Below are 20,534 nucleotides of genomic sequence, written 5' to 3'. Positions count from 1 at the left end.
GCTCGTGTATGTGTGTGTGGTCACTCTTCCTCCCATCATGGCCTGGGCACATGTGCAACAGCACGGCCATCCAAAAGGGGGGGGGGGGGGGGGGGGGGGGGGGGGGGGGGGGGGGAGTCAGACTTTTAACTGCTGCCGCTCATTTCACAGATTTTCCAGACAAATAATTCCAGGTCTGCGCCCGCTAGCGCCGAACCTCGGTCCGTCCCGCTCGCCGGCCTGTAATTATACGCCGTTCATTTGATTTGTTCATTAGGTCAAGCCTCAGCCGGGTAGAGGCAAAACGGAACCCTCTTATTAGTGGTTCATGACTCGACTTTCTCCATGGAGAGCGGTGGAAAATAACCCGGCAGCAGTAGGAGTGGGAAAGCTTTTCCAGCCAGAGAACACCTCCTCTTAAAGAGAGGGAATGTACACTTTTACAACCGCCGTGTGTGTTTTTTCCGTGGAACACGAAAACACTGCGACACGGTCAACAAATCCACAAACATTAAGAAGACAGCTTCCAAAAGATTCTGAGTCTGAATATCTCAGAAAATCATCGGTAATTAGCCCTGCCGGTTATAATCGTGGCGTGTTCCTTGTCAGCGCAGCAGGAACCTGTAACGGATCTGCAGTCGTAGGTGAGCTCCGGTGCCCCGTTTTTCCTCCGTCACTCAATAAAACATGCTGAAAACACCAAGAAGGGGAAGATGTGCGATTCCAGAAAGTTTGCCTGCACCGTAATGATAATTAGCCTCCTCTGAATATTGGTATTCTCACATCTCACTGGAGGCATTGGTATATTTTTAATTATTTATTGATAACCATGGAGAGCGATGCAGGTGGATGTCAACTTCGTTTCCTTCTTTCAAATCAAAACCGGCTAAGCATAAATATGCATCAAGAGAAATAATTAATATTCTTCCGAACGTAGTGTGGCTTCATAATTGAATTCAACACTTATTTTGCCTAATTTATATCTTATTGTTTGATTTCAATAATTGAAGTGCCTGTACATATATAAATGCTACTTGTGCAATCTAAAACAGAGTGGAATGTATGTCAACAAAATAATTATACTTCTTAGTAACACTCTTTAGTTGATGTATGAAGTATTCGATATCTTGTGCTGTGCTCAAAAATAAATAGGTTAGGTTATTATTAACCAGTATATATACTTTCTTCAGCATGCTGCAGTCTTAGTTGGACATTCTGAAATATTCATTTGCAGTCTTTGAGGTATTTTAGAAATGCTGGTCTTCCAGTGAATTTTTAATACGATCCGTCCGATCATCCTCCAGTAAAGTAAATTACATGGTGAGTGGAAGACTGGTCAGTATGGTAGTGTTTTATTATCATTAATATTGTCAGAATTGTTCAATGCACTACAAAGTGTCCATCAATCCCACTTTCACGTCACCTTTGACCTCAGACACTGACAGGTAACTACAGCTGCCAAAAACTGACACCATGTGATCTAAGAACAGACGACAGTGAGGGTTTCACGAGAACGTACATTCTTTGGATTGTTGGTTTTAGTGAATGGTTCATGAGAAGAAAAAGGGAATTTTTCTTAGTCGGAGTGATTCATTCTTTCTCGAACCCGTGTGTTTAATACCCTCGAGAAACTCCGCTCGAAACCACAAACCTAAACCTCAGGATGGGGCAGGAGGAAAGAGTCAGACGAAGACCTCGGTCAGAAGGCGATCCATCAAATGTTATGACTTTTCAGTCTGGTTCGAAGTGGTGGGTCTACCAACACACACACACACACACACACAGATAGCCATCCTATGTGCCGTGCAGCTAAAACGACTGTAAAGCCGCAAATTAATCAGAGAATTACAACCAGTCTGGAGATCAGGAATCACAATCCATCCATCCATCTTCCGTCCAACTCGGAGCACTGCAGCTGATCCCGGCTTACCGTGTGCGACGACAGAGGACGCTCCGGACAGGGCAGCAGTCCACAACACGGGAAACACACACGTCGTCTCACACACACGCTCACGCCGACAAACTCTCTCAAGTCTCCAATCAGCTCCAAACATGTGTTTATGGACTGTGGGTGGAAAACTGGAGTCGCCAGAGAAAAACGAACACACAGAGGAAGAACATGCAAACTCGGAACAGAAATAAAAAGGGCTCTTTTCCTCTGGACCGAGATTGCCGGTTACCACTTCAGTGTATGAAGACAACGCAGAGCTTAAGTGACAATATGACTGTCTTGAAAACAGGATGTTTTATCTTTAAACATATACATATTCGCCATATAATACCATTAAGTTCCATTTTTAATGCAACCATTGTTGCACCAAACAAGAGAAGTCATAAATATTTAATGCACCTCAAAAACATTATCTTTTAGTTTAGAAAAATGTTATTCTGTGTTTGGGAATAGATTAAATATTCTCATGTAGAATATGCTATTATGATGCTGTGTGGATTTTTTTCTCTTCCACTCTTTGTGAGTAGATGTCTGGCAGCTTCAGCCTTCATAATGCTTTTGATTATCAGTTGCAGAGAGAAAGAATAACAAATTTACAAGATCCGCAGCGCCAAAGTATCCTCCTGCATTAAGACAAACAAGCTGCAATACAAAGATTAAAAGAAAAAAACACATCTGTTGACTGTATTTTAGCTGACTGAGTACATCTTCACGGGGAATTCTTCAGTTTATTTCTCAACCTGCATCAAAATAATAGGACGGGTCACCGAGATGTTCCGCGATAAATATTTCAGATGGTATAAATGAAAGCAAGAAGAAAGGTACATGAGCTGTAACTACACTCCGCGTGAGATCAAAAGCCAGGTTCTTTATTCTTTTCACACACAGAGATCAGATGAGAGCTGCTTTAACGGACTGTCATACCAACAGGGAAACATTACACACCGGTGGTTTTCATCCACATGAAAAGCAGAGTGCTGCTGAGAGCGGCAGAGGATGAGGTCTTCAAAACCACACACGGTGCAGTGTGTGTGTGTGTGTGTGTGTGCTGTGTACAGTAACGGCAAAAAAAGCTGGTGTCATCACCCGGCGCGGCAGGAAACAGAAGCTTTATGTGCCATCGGGGTGTCAGGGTCCACTCCTCGAACAATTACTGGATATGGCGCTGCTGTAATTGAAGCCTCCTTTCAGTCCGGCACACACCGTGACCTTTCCCAACGCAAACACTCATTGTCTCAGATCAATCCAAAGGCCGTCCGCCAGGATGTAAAGACACACTCTGAGGCAGAAAAAGGAAAAAAAAAACAAACCCAAAAAGCTGCAACAATGTGCCGCAGCCACACGTGGAAAAACACGACACGACGGTTTCTCTCTTTATAAGTAGGTGTCAGCCGTATCTCCGGCAATGAGCGTCTGAAGAGACGGAGCGCCCCTGATAAGCACCGTCGTAACCTATAATCAGAGGATATATGCAAATGACAGCAAAGTTTCCCCTGACGCTGCAGTGCCGGTCGTCTCCCGGTTCCCAGGGAGCCCTGCTGTCAGCGGCAGAGAGGGAGTGACGGCAGAACGCTCTGTTTGTTTAACGTGTCACTGGAGCAGCCGTGTTGAGAGCCAGGGACCAGATGGAGGGGCAGAATAGACCCGGATCCCACCGACAATGAGCATTCTCGTCTCAGTCGCTCGCACGGGTCTGAAAGGCACTGGAGGCGCGACAGAGATGCACAGATACTCCCGGCGAACAGATGCTGGAACATTTTCCGTCGCACATAAACGCCACACAATCAGAGAGTCTCAGCTAAAGTTTATGAGTTTACAACAGCGTCGCTCCTCTTGACGGTAAAAACTAATAACGCACAGGAAGAGGGGATTGATTATACACCGTGCATTTCAACGCACTTTCCCTCCCACGTTGAGAGAGCGCTGCACCCCTCGCCTGTGAAACGCCACCTTATTTTGTGCTCATTTAAGCTTTTTATATTCAGGATGAGGGAGAGGTACAAAGGGCCTAAAGCAGTCTCGGGTCATTAAACCACACATTTTCTTTCTTCTTTCAGAATGTGTTTTCTGGCACTTACAGCGGCGGACGCTGACAGATTAGACAGGGAGCTCCTTCACAGGCTGGCTCTGGGCTCCGGGAGGGGCGGGCGGCTCGGGGCAGCAAAAACCATGTCTGTCACTGCTTGATGGGCCGATGCAGAAGTGCAGTCGTAGCGAGGCATGATTGATGATATTATGTACTCGCGCAGGATCTGAATGCCAGCGCGCGCCCGTGATTTAATCCCCGTTCCTTCGTCAAACATCCCAGCATGGCAGATGGACTGTGGAACAGCAAGCCTCCCTTTTTTCCCCCGGAGCCAGAAGTGTCAGGACCACCATTACTAATCGATTCTTTGAGGCAGGACCCGCTGAATACACGACTTGTAAAACACACACCCAGTTTTCATTCATGGCCACGCCACAAACTGGACGCGAAAACCGAAACCCACTGAGCTCTGATCAGAAGTCTGCTGTAGATGGGATATTAAAAACAATAAACACACAGAGGGGAGAAAAATGAAGACAGATTAGCTGTGACCTTGGCCTCCACCTACACATTTATCAACTAGAAAATGCTCCATTTACAAAATCATGATTCATGCTGAAGTATATTTTTTTGCTATAAAAACATAAGAAAATCATAATGAACATTAAGTGTTCCTTGAATCAACTAAATCTAGGAAAAAAAATGATCTTGGATATTAATTTGGCTGATTGCTTCTTCTTTTTTTCCCCCTCTGCAAAAATAATTTAAATTACAATTTTATTTGACCACACTGACCCCTAGTGGTGAATAGAGAAACAACTTGCAGCGTGAGCATCCAAGCCCCTCAGTGTTATTGCCAGCAACGCAGGCATATTAATCCCTTTGTCTTATGTTACAAAGGAAAACATCAGGGTCAAGCTATGCGTCGGCACCGGGGATGATAACACAAACCTGAGCAGCAGAGTCGGAGCTGTCAGGCTGCAAATCCAAGAATAAGCTGCGTTACACAGCCGAGATTAAGCCAACCATCCCCCAGTCAGACCACAAAGAGTTCATTGTACTTGGATAGCATATAAAGAGGAGGAGAATGATTTTGGCAGTGATTTTCAATTATAGTTTGGCTTCAATTGCCTCAGAAGGTTATGAAATCCCTCCTGAATGAATAAGATATACTATACGCCTAAGCTCACACACTTCAGAGGGAGAAGAGACAACGTGAGGGTCGGCGGTGTAGATTTTGTGACATCAAATGAGAAAAAAAACGCCTGGATAATGAGCCAAAACAGCACAACAGAAATATGAGGAATGGTAGTAAATAATAGGTAATAAAAGTGCTGCGTTCATGACAGATTTAGGAGTTTCAGAATCCCTTTGAATCTGGACGGACTATAGAAAATGGGAAAATGCAACGAGCACACAATATAATCTGTGTAATAGAAAGTGACAGCCTTGCTGCAATATCTCTTTTTTTTTTTTTTTTTTTTTTTTTTACTGGGGAGGAAACCTTACCTGACCATGCGAAGATTCACAACCTCGAATCAACGAAGAGGTAGCCGCTGATGCATCATTGGTAGCGACAAATTATCATCAATACCACTCTACCACATTATCATCAATCTCTCTCTGCAAAGACAAAAGTATCTCTCCATGCTAAATCACCGGATCAATGCATTTCTATCACGGAGAGGAATTGGTCTCCCAGTGATCTCTGCGGCTGAGTAATGCGAAATCCATCGCAGGTTAGTCGGCGCGGCCTGGACACGATCAAAGACAAGACCCCAGAAAAGTTCCTATTGATCAGCGGTCACCAAAATGCAACCGAGGAGTGAAAATGCGAGCGGAATTTCAAACAAATGAATTATCCCATCGGCGCGAGGAGAAAAGACACTGTACAATTTTCACCTTTCACACTACAAAGTCTCTCAGCAATAAACACTTCCTATTAAAAGCACGCTTGATATTTCACACGTTTCATCGACATGTTTTCATTTCAGTGTCTGCAGAAAAGTGCTGAGAAGGTTCAAATTGGCAACGGCGTGCATATTGAAAGCCTGAATAATCATCTGCGCTTTCATGATTCACAATTCATGGAAATGGAACTTAAACGGATTTGCATGTTTGAGTATTTTGGAAAAACATCGTCGGAAAGTCAGTGTGGAAAATCGGTCCTTCCTGTCACATGTTGAGGTGTCGTCACGTTATACTGCGCTGCAGTCACCAAAAAAATGGAGTAAAATGAGAACGAAACACTAGATTTATCACATAAACTTTGTTTTGTTTCAGCTCTACCACAGTGTTGCATGCAGGTGTAAAATTCTTACAGCCAGCATTTCTGTTTGTTGAAGATGTGGTGAAACAAAATCTTTCCTTGACTCAATGCTTACTGAGTTGCAATGCAGTGATCAACTAAAATTCAATTGTAGTGAAGGCAGAATTATTCAAATTCTGATCTTAAAGACAGTCGGAACACAGCATCAGACCTACAGCTTCTGTGAATTCATGTTCTAGGTCAGGGATGGAGAACTTTAATAATGTTGAAGTCCATTAAAATGTAATCCCCATCACCAGAGTGCTAAATCGTGATCAAGGACCTTTAATATCAGGATAAATAAGAATTACAGTGACTTGATTTAGCTGAGAGAACTATGTTTGTCTCTATGTTGAGTTTATTAACTTCCAGTCACCTGCCAATCTGGTAAAAATGTGTTTTTGGAACTTATCTCTTGAGATTGAGGTCAGACTCTGCACGAGGCTGAGGAGTCACCAGTTTCCCCTCGGCAGCTTTAATCTGCAGAGGCACACTTACCTTTGGCCACTTGGGATTAAGCTCGCAAGCCTTTTCCGCGTCCTCCAGAGCGGCCTGGTGTTGGCCCAGCTTGAGGAACGCCGCCGAACGGTTGCTGTAGAGGATGCAGTTCTGCGGGTCGGCCTGCAGAGCGTCGCCGTAGAGGCGGACGGCCGCCTGGAAGTCGCCTCGCTGACACGCCTCGTTGCTCTGCTGCACCTTCTCCATGAACTCCGCCTTGCTGAGGCCGTACCTGGCGCCGTCGTCCCCGGAGAGGCACCGGGCAGGCCTGACCGCCGTCCGGGAGCCAAAAATTGAAAGCTGGAGAAAAACGGACATGGAGTGGGGAGAGACATAATCAATCTGACTGAAAAAAAAGTATATATCATGACACTTAACCAACAGAAAATCCATTAAGCAAAGCGCCCAGCGGGGCTTTTTCCACAGCAGACATTTGGAGCTGTCACAACTGGAAAAAGCGCAGGTGAAACAAATTTTGTTAACGATAGCTGGGCTGCCTCACACGGCCCGGAGAGCCAGAACGGTGAGCCAGTGTGCGCACCAACAAGTAGTTCATTTAAAAGGTATGCTGTCAATTTCTGCATTAACATTTAGACCTGTGCCACGGCTGCTCTGACACCCAGACAGGATCGGGCCGTGCAGCTGGAGAGGGATGGAATTACGGATGACTGAGAACGGAGTGGAGAGTTTTGGAAAGAGTGTTTAAAAAAAAAGTATATGTGTCAAACTGAGGTCAGCAAAAAAATTTCAGAGAAAAATCCTGACTGTATAAAAGCTGGTGAAGAACAGGTGTGATTGTAAATGTCAATAAGGCTAAATTATAATGAAATATTCTGCAGAGCATGGATTCTGTTAGCTGATGCACTGATGAACTGTTTAGTAGTGTTTCTTTATGAGACACTTATCTTTGTGTCCTTCCTCCAATAACACTCATTCAGTGTAAAACACATTTAAAGCGAGGATGTACCTGTCAGCAGCTGATTTATTTGTTCCTAAAACCTTAATAACACGAGATAAATGAGATTTAAAATGTGCCCTTTTTATGATTTTGTGATAACAGCTGTCAGGTATATGATAATCTGTAGCAGATAAAGTCTTTCTGGGAGTAAAATCTGAGTTTAGTCACAGTATCTGGTGAGATTGATGCTTTTGCTTCTGGATCAGCTGGAAGATAAAACACTGCCAGTGATGGACTGGCATCTATATATACATATAACTCATCCATACATCTATAGCGGGCTTGGGTGAAAGGTCGGGCTCATCATTGAGAGGTCGCCAGCCTATCACAGGGCAAACACACACAAACACACACACCTCCAGGCGATAAACAGTCACTAACCTAACAAGCATATCTGGGGAAGAACAGAACCCGTCGCAGAAAGAAGACTTTGGTGTCGCGCTTTTTAAAACTGAGGCTACAAAATGATTTACAATAAAATCAATAAAAGCAACAAAAAAAAAGATGTAAAGCAATAAATCATTGTGATCTACATGATAAAAGAAGAGAAGGATCCGTCTCTGATTCTCAGGTAATAATTTCATCAGTAGAGACCCCTTTTTTCTAGAGGGGACATTTCAAAATGACAACACTGAAGGATCCCACCACACACAGAGAAACACGTGAAAAATCATTATAAAATCACTTGTTGGACTCACAGGGAGCCAGTGACGAGCAGCCGGGATGCAGTCAGTCCTTCTACTGCGCGGTAAAAGCCTCGCAGCAGTGTTTTCTATGAGTTGTAATTGGTTTTTACTGATGCCGGACTGAAGAGAATGACAGTAATCGAACCTGGATGATACAAAGCATGAAGGACATTCAGACCAGGAGCACTAAGAAATGATTCTTCACAAAAGCCTCTGCTGCACAAAAGAGGACTATCTGAACCTCGGTGGCCCGACTGTCAAAGGAGAGATCAGCATCGAAGGTTTCAGACCTCCTAACTGACGGATATGAATTCCCCCGAGGGGCATCAGGTTCAAACCACTCACTTCAAACTTTATTAAAACTTCTTATATCTGCACTTCAAAATAAAAAAAATCGGACGTTTACATTCTCTGGTTCACAGCCATTTATCTCCTTTCTGTACAGCAGTTTAAAAAGGCAAGAACAGCAGAGTAAAGCAGAAACCGTCCTGCTGGTCCTTATAACTCTCTAACCGCACTCCAGACCGACCGCTCCTGCTCTGTGGGCTTCAGTCTATTATTGGTCCCATCACTGCTGACTTCAAACACTGGTGAACCGACCAGATCATCCCGGTTCAGGCCTTTCGCTAACTGCTCCCAACCAGTGAGGTCTGACCGCCGCGGGGACGCTAACTGTCACGTCTGTTTAGCAGAGACGGTTTGCTGAGTATTACCGAATCATGAAATTCATCTCGGGTTGCATGTTGTTAGTTCCAGCTTCCACTCTACCTCTTTCTCACCACACCTCCTTCCTCAGACTGAATTCTGGGATAGGGCAGGCCTGGTAATTACTTCCAGAGGCCCGAGGACTGGAGGCAGCAGAAATGAGGGCTCTGGGTATCGAGTTGATTCAATGTGAAGTTTCGGCGCAGCACCAATCGCAACGCTGCTCTCCTTCACCTGCAACTCTCACACACTTTCCTGCAGTTTCATCCTCCGCCCAAAAATGGATCTATTCCTGTATCTCTGTGCCGGAATACAAAACAATCATGCACTTAAGATTTAAATTGTCCATGGTTGTGCAAATAAGTCAGTCAACACAGTGACAAAATGCTCAATGCCTTCTACCTACTTTAGTTGGAAAACGTCAACACTGACTCCTTCACATTTTGTTTCTATTTTTTTCCATAATTTATTGCAGAAGCTGTTAAGTTTTGAAAGATCTTGCAAACATGCAGTAAAATCACCCCGAGGTGAGGTGAAGTCAATGAAACGTGTCCACAGAGTCCGAAAACTGAGTTCAAGTAGACCAGACAAGGTCAACTGGTGGTCTCTTTCTAAAAATCTACTAATTCTTGGTTCTACAGGTAACGGCAGGACCGAAGGTCAAGGAAAAATACTCAAAAATGCTGCATTACTGGGTTTTATGAAACTATCAAATGCATAAATATTGGTTGAAATTAGAGACATAATCATTATTCTTCACCTATCTGCCAGAGTTCAGTTGAACCCCTGGTGTAGATGTGTACAATGCAACAGTTACTACTTTAAGTTAAATGTGTGTGTTTTTAAAGTTAGCACCTGCATGTGCTATTTCCAGCTGGTTGGCGTAACTACTTCTATTACATTAGCGATGAGAACAGCTGTATGAACACTCCGAGTCATGTGAGAGGCTGAATGAGTTTAGATGCATGACTGCAAATCCAGTTAGTTTTATTTCATTCATTGACTAAAGAAAAAAATAAAGCAATTCTAAACAATGAGTTTCCAAACTTCTGAATGAAAGGAAACAGAAAGAATAGAGCAATCTGCCCATTTATATCAAACAATCATTTTAAAATTAGCATTAAAAACAAAGTGACTATAAAGTCTGGGAGGCACGGCCATTCCAGTCAGGCTTGGAGTTGAAAAAAAGAATATTGTTTGCCTTCATGTCTTTTTAATTGCTATAATTTGAAAGAAAATAGCTTTAACTTCTTTCCCTTACCACGCAGGCTGAGGGAGAGCCTCACACATCAGGACAGGCGTCACCAGCTGTGGCTGGACTCGGTATCGGATCAGGAAGGAGGCAGTAGTAGTAGTATGGCACACAGAGTACTCGCTCACTATTTGGCACGGAGGATGAAATTCCTCCCAGCGTTCAAAGCTGTCCATCCGTAGATGTAAAGGGAATCCACCACAGAGGAAGTGAGACTACCTGCCTGACAGGGTCAGGGGTCAGGGGTCAGGGTCAGCCCAAAGCTGGCATTGGAGATGTCAGGAGAAGCATGCATTATAGATCAGTGCTTGGGGAGCTTTTTTTTTTTTTTTTTTTTTTACTTGCAGCAGGACTCTGCAGCTCTCAGGGGTCTGCCTCTGAATGTGGGCAGGAAGGGTGGAGAAAGCAGGATAATGAGCTCCTACAGCAGCAGGAGGGCACCCTACCAACATAACCACAAGGACACAAGAGATAAAGACAGATTATCTCAACTCTCTGAACACTAATTTAGTCCAGGATCCACACACACCCCGATCTGTTTAGGAAAAAAATGCCGATTTTGTTCATTTCAACACAAATACGCACGAAAGCTTTGCGCGTCTCGCAGGATCCCTGTCCAGTTCGCCCAATAACGAAAATAAGTGTGGGCTCGGGGACTGTTTTGCAATCCGCGAGAGTTTCCAGACTTTTAAATCACGTTTATGTTACTTATCGTGCGAGCCAGGAGAGCCCACACATCCAGTGTGCAGCGCGGAGCCGCGTGCATGACTGGAAAATCGATAGACGAACTTTTTACGAGGTTTTCGCAGGAATGGTCATTTGGTATTTCCTGTCCGGGACGCGGAGCTACAAAAAAAAAAAAAAAGTTATTCTGGGGGCCAGTAAAATGCCAACAGAGACCAAAATATGACAGCTCGCGTGACAGTTTGTAGAGAAGTAGCTTCTCGGAGCAGTGTCTTTACCTTTTCCTTCAGAGTCGCTGGCTTCTCCATCCTGTCTGGCTGCGCTGGGTCGCGGCTGTCGCTCTCATCCCATCACACGCTCCCTGCGCTCATTATCCGATGTTTACGCGTCAACAAGTTTCCCGATCGGAGCAGAAACGTCCCGGCCGGTGCTCAGGAGTCGATGCGCCGCCGAGAAGTCCCGTGAAAACGGAGCCGAGTGGAGTTCAGGAGAAACTTTTCTCAGGCTCGGAGCGCCATGTTGTCAAATCTTTTCCTTTTTTCTCTGCGCTTTTTTCCCCTTGTTGCCATAGCGGATTTCTGAGCGCCGCACACAGACAGACAGACAGACAGACAGACAGACAAGTCTGAGGGACAAAAAGAACTCAGTTCAACTCAACTTTATTGTAAAAGGTGGCAATAAAAGCTGTGAAGCACTGAATTTGCTTTTTTCTTTTGAGTAACCTGTGTTTATAATTCCATTTTGATAACAAGTATCATATCTTAAAATGTCCACATACTCATATATTGATCCACAGTTTAAAGACACAAATTAACATCAAATGCTTGCTTTTTGAACAGAGGGGACTCTGGAGTACCTGGAGAAAACCCAGGAGAAACATGCAAACTTCACACAGAAATGAACCCAAGCTCAGTATGATGTTAAAGAACTATTTCATTAACTATAGATGAGCGTAAAATTCTATTTCTTTATTTCCCAGAAGCAAAGTTTCATTAAATCTGTTGATCAAACTTATGTCTGAAAGCTGCTTCTGGTACAATGCATTTCCCCCCTGTGGGACAAATAAAGGACTTTCAATCAATTCAAATCAATCTAAATTAATCAAACGTCGCTGTGTGATAGCATGAGAAAAGGCACCAATCAAATTTGATTTGTAACTGTAGATAGCATTTCCACATTTGCAAAAGAATAATGAAACACAATAGATATCTGTACTTCCATTTAGAAGCTGCCTTTGAATGATCAGGACTCTGGCTGTAGCTCTGTCACTTCACGTGACTCACTTTGCACCAATATGCCTTCTTTCTGTATGAAAATGTCATTTAGAACCTTCCTGACTGAGTTTGCAACAATGTATCATTTTAAATGACGTCATCATCTAATCTGACCTAGATATGCAAATGAGCCTCTATACAAATCGGAAAATGACGTCATTTAGAACGTTCCTAAGTGAGGAGTTGGCAAAATGTCTCAGTTTTAAAGGTCTTTTGTTTTTTGCAAAACAAAATAAAAAGTGCATCATATTTAATTTAATCATTAAGCATTTAATGTAAATATTAACATTATTTCACATTATGCACTTTCATTTAAAACCATTTTGACACTGCAATACAACTCACCATTCACTTCAATTCAGCACCAATAAGGTTCCTTCTTTCTTTGCACAAACTTCATATCAGCTCAGGTGGACTTCGCAGGAGGAAAAACCAGGCTGAAAGCAGTGAATTACAGTTCCATAGCAGCAGCGCACCAGACAAATTTACCGGTATTTTTTTCAGCGTGAGAAGTACAATGTGTGGCCTGAGTGCGAGACAAACGACCGAAATACGTGACTGTCACGCTCAGTGCGACTCGAGGCATGGGGCCGACTTGACTGTATCCCGATGCAAGCCGGGTAGTAGTGGGGCCCCATTAGGTAGGTTCCCGACGCGTCATTGTAATGTATCCGCGGGGGGTTTCAAGTTGTGTCGCTGATATCCGCCGTCTGCCGGGGCCCCTAACCGGTGAGTACTCGGAAAACGGCCCCATGCGGGGGATTTTCGACAAGCTGTCGTTGCAGCGTCAAGTGTAGCGTCTTTAATTTGTCATTGAAATGAACTGATGTCAGCCGTCCCTCGGGGCCCCCTTCAGCTCGGGGCCCTAGGCAAATGCCTGTGTTGCCTACCCCTTAGCAACGCCTCTTCTGACAGAAGATTTGTGCTCCACTTTGTGAGATTAATTCTTGCGGAATTTGCTCAACAAGTGGAGATATCATGTAATTGTTGGTGGATTTACAGATAGTGCCAGTCTGGGCCGAGACTGTTTGTCCCTGAGGCCTGGAGCCACCGGTTGTCAGTCTTTAACAGTCACTGTTTTATATTTTAGCGCGCTCCTCCACCTCCTCTCCTCTCAGCTCAAACCAGCCTCTGCCAAAGCACGATGGGTTGTTATCATTTCATTTGATCAAAAAATGCAGATTGATGCACCAACATTGGGCCTCTTTGCACGTGCAGCTATTGACCAGCAGGTGGTGTAACAATCCTCCAGGGGGGAGGCGTTTGGCCTTCAACTCAGCAGTTGTGTAATCCTCTGGAAATTGAGAAAAAAGTGGCTTTGCACAGAGCCTTTTATTGTGGGAAAGCAGAAGTGTAATTAACAGCAGTAATGATGCATGTGGAGCATGTCTTGCCAGTTTGCAGAGGCCTTGGCTGCAGGCGCACTTCTTCTTTACAAGAACATTTCCAGTTAGCACTATTGACCCCACCTGCACTTTTAAAGACAACAAAGAAAAGAAATCAATGGAATAAGATCTCTGTTTGTGTTTTCCATTGCGTCCCACACTAGAGGAAGCTTTTACTGGGGAATACGGCGCTGGGGTGAGGTTTAGTAGTGCATTTCCCTAAATAAAACATGTCAACATGATTACTTGAGCAAAAATGTGACAAATCTTCTCTTGTTTTGTCTTTTGATCATCCCATAATTTGTCATTTGTAATTGGCTTTCTATGGTCAAATGATTATAGTGAAAACCACATCTTCCATATTTATTCAGCTTTTAGTTCTAAGAAAGAAAAAATAAATTGTACCTCTAAAAACAACATTTAGAACATTTAATTAGTTCAGGGTTTGTTTGTTTTTTCTTTCCTTTTTTGGTTTGGCACAATGATCAGAGATGGAACCAACATTGATATATGCTCAGGGAAGTTCTCTTCTTTGAAAATAAAGACTTCTAAAACTTTTTCAACACTGCTGCAACCTCACTTGACAGACTGACCTACATTCAGTGTTTGATGTGTTGTGGGAGAGGATGGAGCCAAAATGGCTGAGAGCAGGAGGGTAGCATCATTTGATCAGGAGGAACTTCAGTCGCATCAGTTTTGCCAAATCCTTTTTTTTTTATCAATATAACCTGAATTTCTTGCAAACCCCCCTGTTCTGCTGGATTAATGAGAGAGAAAGATGCACAGAAAACACTGAACTGTTAACGGGACACATTAGTGATATTTGCTTGTCAACAATATAATCAAAGAACTGTATTTGCTTAATAATATTGATTTCTGTTTACTTTTTTAAGCATCCATCTTTTCATTGTTTCGATGTCTATGGAAGCTAGAAGCTCTCTGGCTCACCTTCTTACAGTTCAGATGAAACTAATTTGAATATTTACTACTAATGTACATTTACAGTGTTTTAAAATGGAGATGCACATTGGAGCACATCACACCTGAGCTTCAGTCTCTGCTGCCTGAGTGTCAGAAGATCGACTTCAAAATTGTATAAAGCTGTAAATATTTTTTTTTCTCCAAAAACACATCCCAGATTTATTTATAGACTGGATTTTTCTTTATTCCCTTGTAAGATACTGTGAATTTAATTGTGTCTAATGCTGCAATAGAGATACATCTCCCTTTCCTGACCAACAAAACAAGCTGATTTTTCTGCAGAATGATGTTTTTTTTTCTAACATTCATCAAAACATTATCAATTGAAAAAAAAGAAGATAATCAGAAAGACTAACATGCACATCTATTGAAAAAAGAAAAAGAGACTCCAAAATGGAGTCAAAGAGACTGAAACTGGATTTCAAATGACCAAGTGGACTGATTTTCTCTGTGCTTTCTGGACAGCTCCAGGTTGATGGTGCAAAGAAGAGACAGCTTTAGGAAGACTTTAATACAGTCCAGAGGATCAGACAGAAGCTCTGCCTGCACGAGGACAGCTGATCTGATCAATGGGAGGATGCACCGCCACCTCTGGCTCACGTTACCTTCTTAAAACAGATTTTTCTGGCCTATTTTGCAGCCACGGCCTGGGAGGAGGTGTGCAGCTCGGAGCTCCGGATCATTCAGGTTTGAACCGTCCCTCGCGGGCGGACGCGGCTCCTCGAGCCCGCTTTTGGTATAGTCCGACATCGGTGCCAAAATAGTAGCGACTCTTTTGGTAACGCCGGCGGGGTGTGCCGGTCCTTTAGAGGAGGGCGAGCAGGGAAACGACCCGGAGGACAGAAAAACATCAAGGGCACATCAATGCGTGGCAGTAGAATTTAAAACGGTTTGGAAATTAAAAGAAAAAAGCGCGTGTAATCCAAATAATCTTGCAGATTAATTTTTTTTTTTTTTTTGAACAGTAATGATTATATGAGTGTTTTATTTTCTTCTTCAAACCTTCTCCATAATAAACAGAAACGGTCTGGTGATGAAAGCTTGCATCAGTTATGCCAAATGTGTTGATCTGTTGGAGAAAATGTACTTTAATGAGTGGAGGTGTCTCATCCGAAGGCGTCTCGTGGCAGAAAGCTGCACGCTGATTGGTCAGAAGCTGGGCCTCCTTTGCCAAGCCCACCACGACCCAGGTATAAAAGAGATCTAGCTGAAGGAGGCAGGAGAATAAAGTCATCTGGGATCACTAATACTGAACACTTTACAACACCTCAGACTGGTAAGAAGAAGCAACTTTCTTCAACTTTTAGACCATAATCACTGCTTATAAAACCGTAATAAATAAGACTTTGTTTAAAATTTCATATTCATGTATGTCCTCACACTTCCTGCAGCGAGATGAAGACTCAGCAGACGCTCCATGTGGCCACTCCAGTGAGGCAGAGCCTGGCTTTGACCAAAGTGGCCGGGACCTCGGTTTATCTGAAGCTGGACTCATCTCAGCCAACAGGATCCTTTAAGATCAGGGGCATCGGCCACCTCTGTCAGACTGTGAGTCCCTCCGATCTGCCAGTAATGTGATCCTGTCTCTGATGAAAGTGTGTCTCTGAATTGCACCGCTTCAGGTGTGTTGACTGCAACTCGTCTTTGTCTTCCGCGCAGTGGGCAGAGCGAGGCTGTGAGCGATTTGTCTGCTGTTCAGGTGAGAGCTGAAGAAAACATAATCTCCTGAAATCCACTGAATTTCTAATCTTTTTTTTTTTTCATTTTGATGTTTGCTGTCAACAGGAGGAAATGCTGGCATGGCGGCGGCGTACTCAGCCCGCCAGCTCGGGGTTCCTGCCACCATCGTGGTGCCAAGTGTCACACCGAAATCAACAGTGGAGAGACTGAAGGATGAAGGAGCCAACGTGGTCATTCACGGCAAGGTTAGCTCATCTCAGCACGGTTAAAATCATCATTTTGCTGCTGTTTCATGAGATGATACCAACATGATAAGGATATGAGAACTTATGGTGAATATCAATGTTTGTTGTAGTTCCTGGAAAACTTTAAATGAAGCCGTCTTTTCCTTTTCAGGCTCTGAATGAAAGCATTGAGTACGGACAGCAGCTGGTGGCCAACAACCCCGGCTGGATATTCATCTCTCCATTCGATGATCCGCTCATCTGGTAAGACTCCGCTCATCCATCCATCTGTCCGGTGAAGACGGCGACCGTGTTCACGTCACTTTTATACAAACGGCGCTACGGAAGCATGCATCATCTCCACATGAGGAATGTGCGGCTGACTGATAGTAACACCTGTGTTATCAAAGCACTGAGCAGCTGCAGGGGGGGCTGGCTGAGGTCAGAGGTCAGATAGAGGCTCTGCTATCAGGTCATTTATTTACATAATAGATGTCACACACCTGAAAACACGATGTCCTCAACATGCAATCAGCCGCTGAGGCTCGTTTGCATTTGGGAAAACACTTAGAGTGAGTGAAAAAGAAAAAATATCAGTCCTGTTCTGGAAGCTGAGCGGCTGTGTGTGTGTGTTTGTGTGTGTGTGTGTGAAGGGAAGGCCACACGTCTCTGGTGAAGGAGCTGCAGGACGACCTGAGGGAGAAGCCGGGGGCCGTCGTGCTGTCGGTGGGAGGCGGGGGCCTGCTGAACGGCGTGGTGGAGGGCCTGCGCCGCGCCGGCTGGGCCGACGTGCCCATCGTCGCCATGGAAACCGTGGGAGCGCACAGCCTCAACGCGGCCGTGAAGGCGGGAGAGCTGGTGACTCTACCGGCGATCACCAGGTTTGCTCGCCGGCCGTGTGTGAAGTGAAGAGACGCCGCCGCTCAGAGGCTGCCACGGCGCCGTGACCTTGTGTTTCCCCTCCGCAGCGTCGCCACCACGCTGGGCCTCACCAGGGTCTCCGCTCAGACCATGAAGCTGGTGCAGGAGCACCAGGTTTTCTCGGAGGTGGTCACGGACCAGGAGGCCGTGAAAGCCGTGGAACTCTTCGTAGGTGAGTTGAGCAGATTTCAGAACGTCAGCAGCATGAGCCGCCAGACCGACGCCTCCCGATCGCTCCCTTCTCTGTCCAGACGACGAGAAGGTCCTGGTGGAGCCGGCCTGCGGCGCCGCCCTGGCAGCGGTGTACAGCCACGTTATCAGAAGGCTGCAGGACGAGGGCAGGCTGGCCCGGCGCCTGGGCCCCGTGGTGGTGGTGGTGTGCGGCGGCAATAACATCAGCATGGAGCAGCTGAGCAGGCTGAAGAAGCAGCTGGGCGTCGCCTGACGCCGCCGACCTCCTCGGCTCCTCCCGACCTTTTAGCGTCTCCGTCAGCCGGCCTCGGTCCCCGAACCCCGAACCCCGTCACTCACCTCCTCCACAGGCCCGATCATTCCAGACTGAAACTCCCACACAGACACGGCCGAGCTCCGGGAGCAACTCTTCACTCCAGAAATATGTGCTGGAGTTATTTTTTGATGATAAACAGGAAAGAAGAGGAAGATGGAAAAAAAAGGAATGTAGGCTGCAGCTGTATTTAATGTGGTTTTTTTTTGTGTTGTTCTCCTGCTTTTGTACTTTATAATGTATTTAAATGTAATAAATTATATTTCTGAACTGTTTGTCTGGCATCATAGTTTCTAATGTGTGTTTGCAACAAATCTTTCAAGCAAACTTCTGATCCTGGATCATTGCAAATATTATTGAAGCTGCAGTTTATAATGTCAGTCTGTATTAAAATAACATCTGTTTAAAATGTTGCACAGCTTTTTTCAAGCTTTTTTTTATACTTGTTAATTCATCTTGGACTGTATAGCTACATTTACTCAAAATTACAATTAGAACTAAGTTAATATGCTGCATATGTTCTGACAAATTAGAATTTTATTCAGTCCAATTTGATAGAAACATTTCTAGTTAATCAAATATCTTTTCACAAACCTGCAAGATTACTTGAACAAAAATCAGTTTTTCTAATGATGCATGGTGAGAAATACAGTGAAATATCTGGTTGAATATTTTTGCATCCAATACACCCCTCTCCAAAAAAAAAAAAGAAAAGGAATAAAAGAGACTGCTGTTCATTTGGAAGATCTGATGAAATCTAGTGTCTCTCTTCAAGCTGGCAGAATTCATTTATTTCACATGTCAAATACAGATTGCAAAGCAATCCGATATATAGGAGCAGAAATTGGGCACATTAGAAATCTGCAACTGGCTGAAATGAAAACCACCATAAGATGTGGAAGAATTAATAACGCTAATCCCACGTTGCTTCATCCTCCATGCTCGGTGGAGTTTATTGGAATAATTCTGTCAAGCGGTGGAAGAAGCCCCGTGTTCCTCGCCGGACAGACGTGACTATAAACTGAGTCATGTTCCAAGTCATGTTTCCCCCGTGACGCTGACAAGACACGACCATTACACAACCGAGTCTTCCATGTTAATGGGTCAGCCGCATGATCGCAGCTGACGTCTCCACGCCGTCCCATTGAAGAGGAGGACCCGACCCTCGAGGGACGTGGCTCCCTCCACAGGCTCTCATTGGCCGCAGGGGTCATAAGAACAGGGGTGGAGGGCCGCATGTCAGAAATAGAGGAGGACAGCTGTGAGGGAGGACGAAGCGATTGGTTCTTCTGACCCAACCAGTCAACATGCTGCACACATTCCCGGCGATCCGCCGGGAGGAACATTAAGATTCGGTCAGGAAATGAGGAAATTTCAAATCAGCTGCAGAAGTTTTCTTTTTTTAAATATAGTGACGATCTTTTCAAATGCAGCTTCTCTCCAGCGTTGCTCAGCTGGGAGAACTCTTCACAGACGCAAGCGGCCGATGTCCTCTGCGTTGCCTCTTGGTTGTAAGGGGGCACACACGGGCACCGGGTGGGTGCACCCCAACCCCCAACCATCACACGCCCCAGTGAGTCAGTAAGGCGAGCCAGAGATCCAGCTGGAACCGGCCTGCTGACTTTGAAAAGGTGTCTGGTTTACAGGCGGCGGTGATGCAACCACAGGCGGCGGTTGGGTCTTACATAAAACGCGCGTTTCCCTCAGAGACACAACACGCTTCACGAATGCTCATTGTCCGTGCGGACATGTAACAGACGACTTTCAGCAAAAACAAACTGCTCACTAAACTTCCTCTTCAAATGCAAAAAGGAAAAAAAAAGAACACAGAAAATGCTGCATTTGTACATGAAGACATTTCTTTATTGTGACACAGAAATCTCAAATGCCATCTGAATCTTTACATCTGTATAATCCATTTTTAGATATGTTAAGTTTCTGATGTGCAGAGGTAAGACAGTAAAAGTTAAGTTAATGCAACCATAAATAATTGTAATAAATATCAAGTAAATGTACAGCACACATTTTATCGCAACACCTCTTTGTATGGATATGTCCTTTTTAAAACCTTGCCTACCCTCCCGGGGAGGAGGAGGAGGACGTAGAAGAGAGAGCGTCCCTGTTAGCAGCGGTATCTTCAAAAGAAATGAACCCCAAAAAAAAAAAAAAAATCAAAAAGAAAAAAAACAAACTTGCAAGCAATTTAACAATCCAATTAGTCAAATGTCAATTTCTGTTGTGTTTTTCATCTCGACCCAAATAAAATGGCAATTTTACTCGCACAAGAAAACAGGTTTCACCATGAGTAGAAGAAGTTGAATCCATCTGAGTACAAGACGAAGGTGATAGGATTATTGGTATTTCAAAAAATTCATAAAAAATAACAACACAACAAACTGGATATCCAACAGACATCACAGAGTTTGCTCTTTTTAGAATCTTTACTTGGAAGAGTAGTGCAAACCAAGGAACTAAAAATATAAGGTGACATGAATTTAGCAATTTATAGAAACTGCC

General features: G+C 44.3%; 2 protein-coding genes across 3 annotated transcripts in view; one reads left to right on the top strand and one right to left on the bottom strand.

Annotated features, from left to right (window-relative positions):
• The window catches only part of LOC115397898 (tetratricopeptide repeat protein 28), a 161,508-nt gene extending 149,948 nt beyond the window's left edge, over positions 1-11,560 (bottom strand). For both annotated transcript variants that reach the window (XM_030104421.1, XM_030104422.1), the window contains exons 1-2: positions 11,326-11,560; positions 6,763-7,062 (exon numbers count right to left, since the gene is read on the bottom strand). In XM_030104421.1, coding sequence (XP_029960281.1) covers positions 6,763-7,062; positions 11,326-11,355 — 330 coding nt within the window. In that variant the 5' untranslated portion in view covers positions 11,356-11,560. The remainder of the gene's footprint in view (positions 1-6,762; positions 7,063-11,325) is intronic.
• A 4,394-nt stretch (positions 11,561-15,954) lies between these two features.
• LOC115397924 (L-serine dehydratase/L-threonine deaminase) lies at positions 15,955-17,985 on the top strand. The gene is made up of 8 exons (XM_030104467.1): positions 15,955-15,963; positions 16,079-16,235; positions 16,347-16,386; positions 16,473-16,612; positions 16,764-16,855; positions 17,245-17,472; positions 17,560-17,684; positions 17,764-17,985. Exons 2-8 carry the CDS (start codon positions 16,083-16,085, stop codon positions 17,955-17,957), a joined length of 972 nt encoding a protein of 323 aa, XP_029960327.1. The 5' UTR covers positions 15,955-15,963; positions 16,079-16,082; the 3' UTR covers positions 17,958-17,985.
• Positions 17,986-20,534: the final 2,549 nt, after the last annotated feature.

Source organism: Salarias fasciatus, chromosome 12 (genome assembly GCF_902148845.1).
Source record: "Salarias fasciatus chromosome 12, fSalaFa1.1, whole genome shotgun sequence".
NCBI lineage: Eukaryota > Metazoa > Chordata > Actinopteri > Blenniiformes > Blenniidae > Salarias > Salarias fasciatus.
This window is presented reverse-complemented; position numbering and strand designations above follow the sequence as displayed.

Excerpts from the sequence above, each read along its gene's own strand:
- LOC115397924 (XM_030104467.1), top strand. The coding sequence starts at position 16,083 with ATGAAGACTCAGCAGACGCTCCATGTGGCCACTCCAGTGAGGCAGAGC. Across the intron at positions 16,236-16,346 it reads TCGGCCACCTCTGTCAGACT|TGGGCAGAGCGAGGCTGTGA; the intron begins GTGAGTCCCTCC and ends TCTTCCGCGCAG. Across the intron at positions 17,473-17,559 it reads ACTCTACCGGCGATCACCAG|CGTCGCCACCACGCTGGGCC; the intron begins GTTTGCTCGCCG and ends TCCCCTCCGCAG.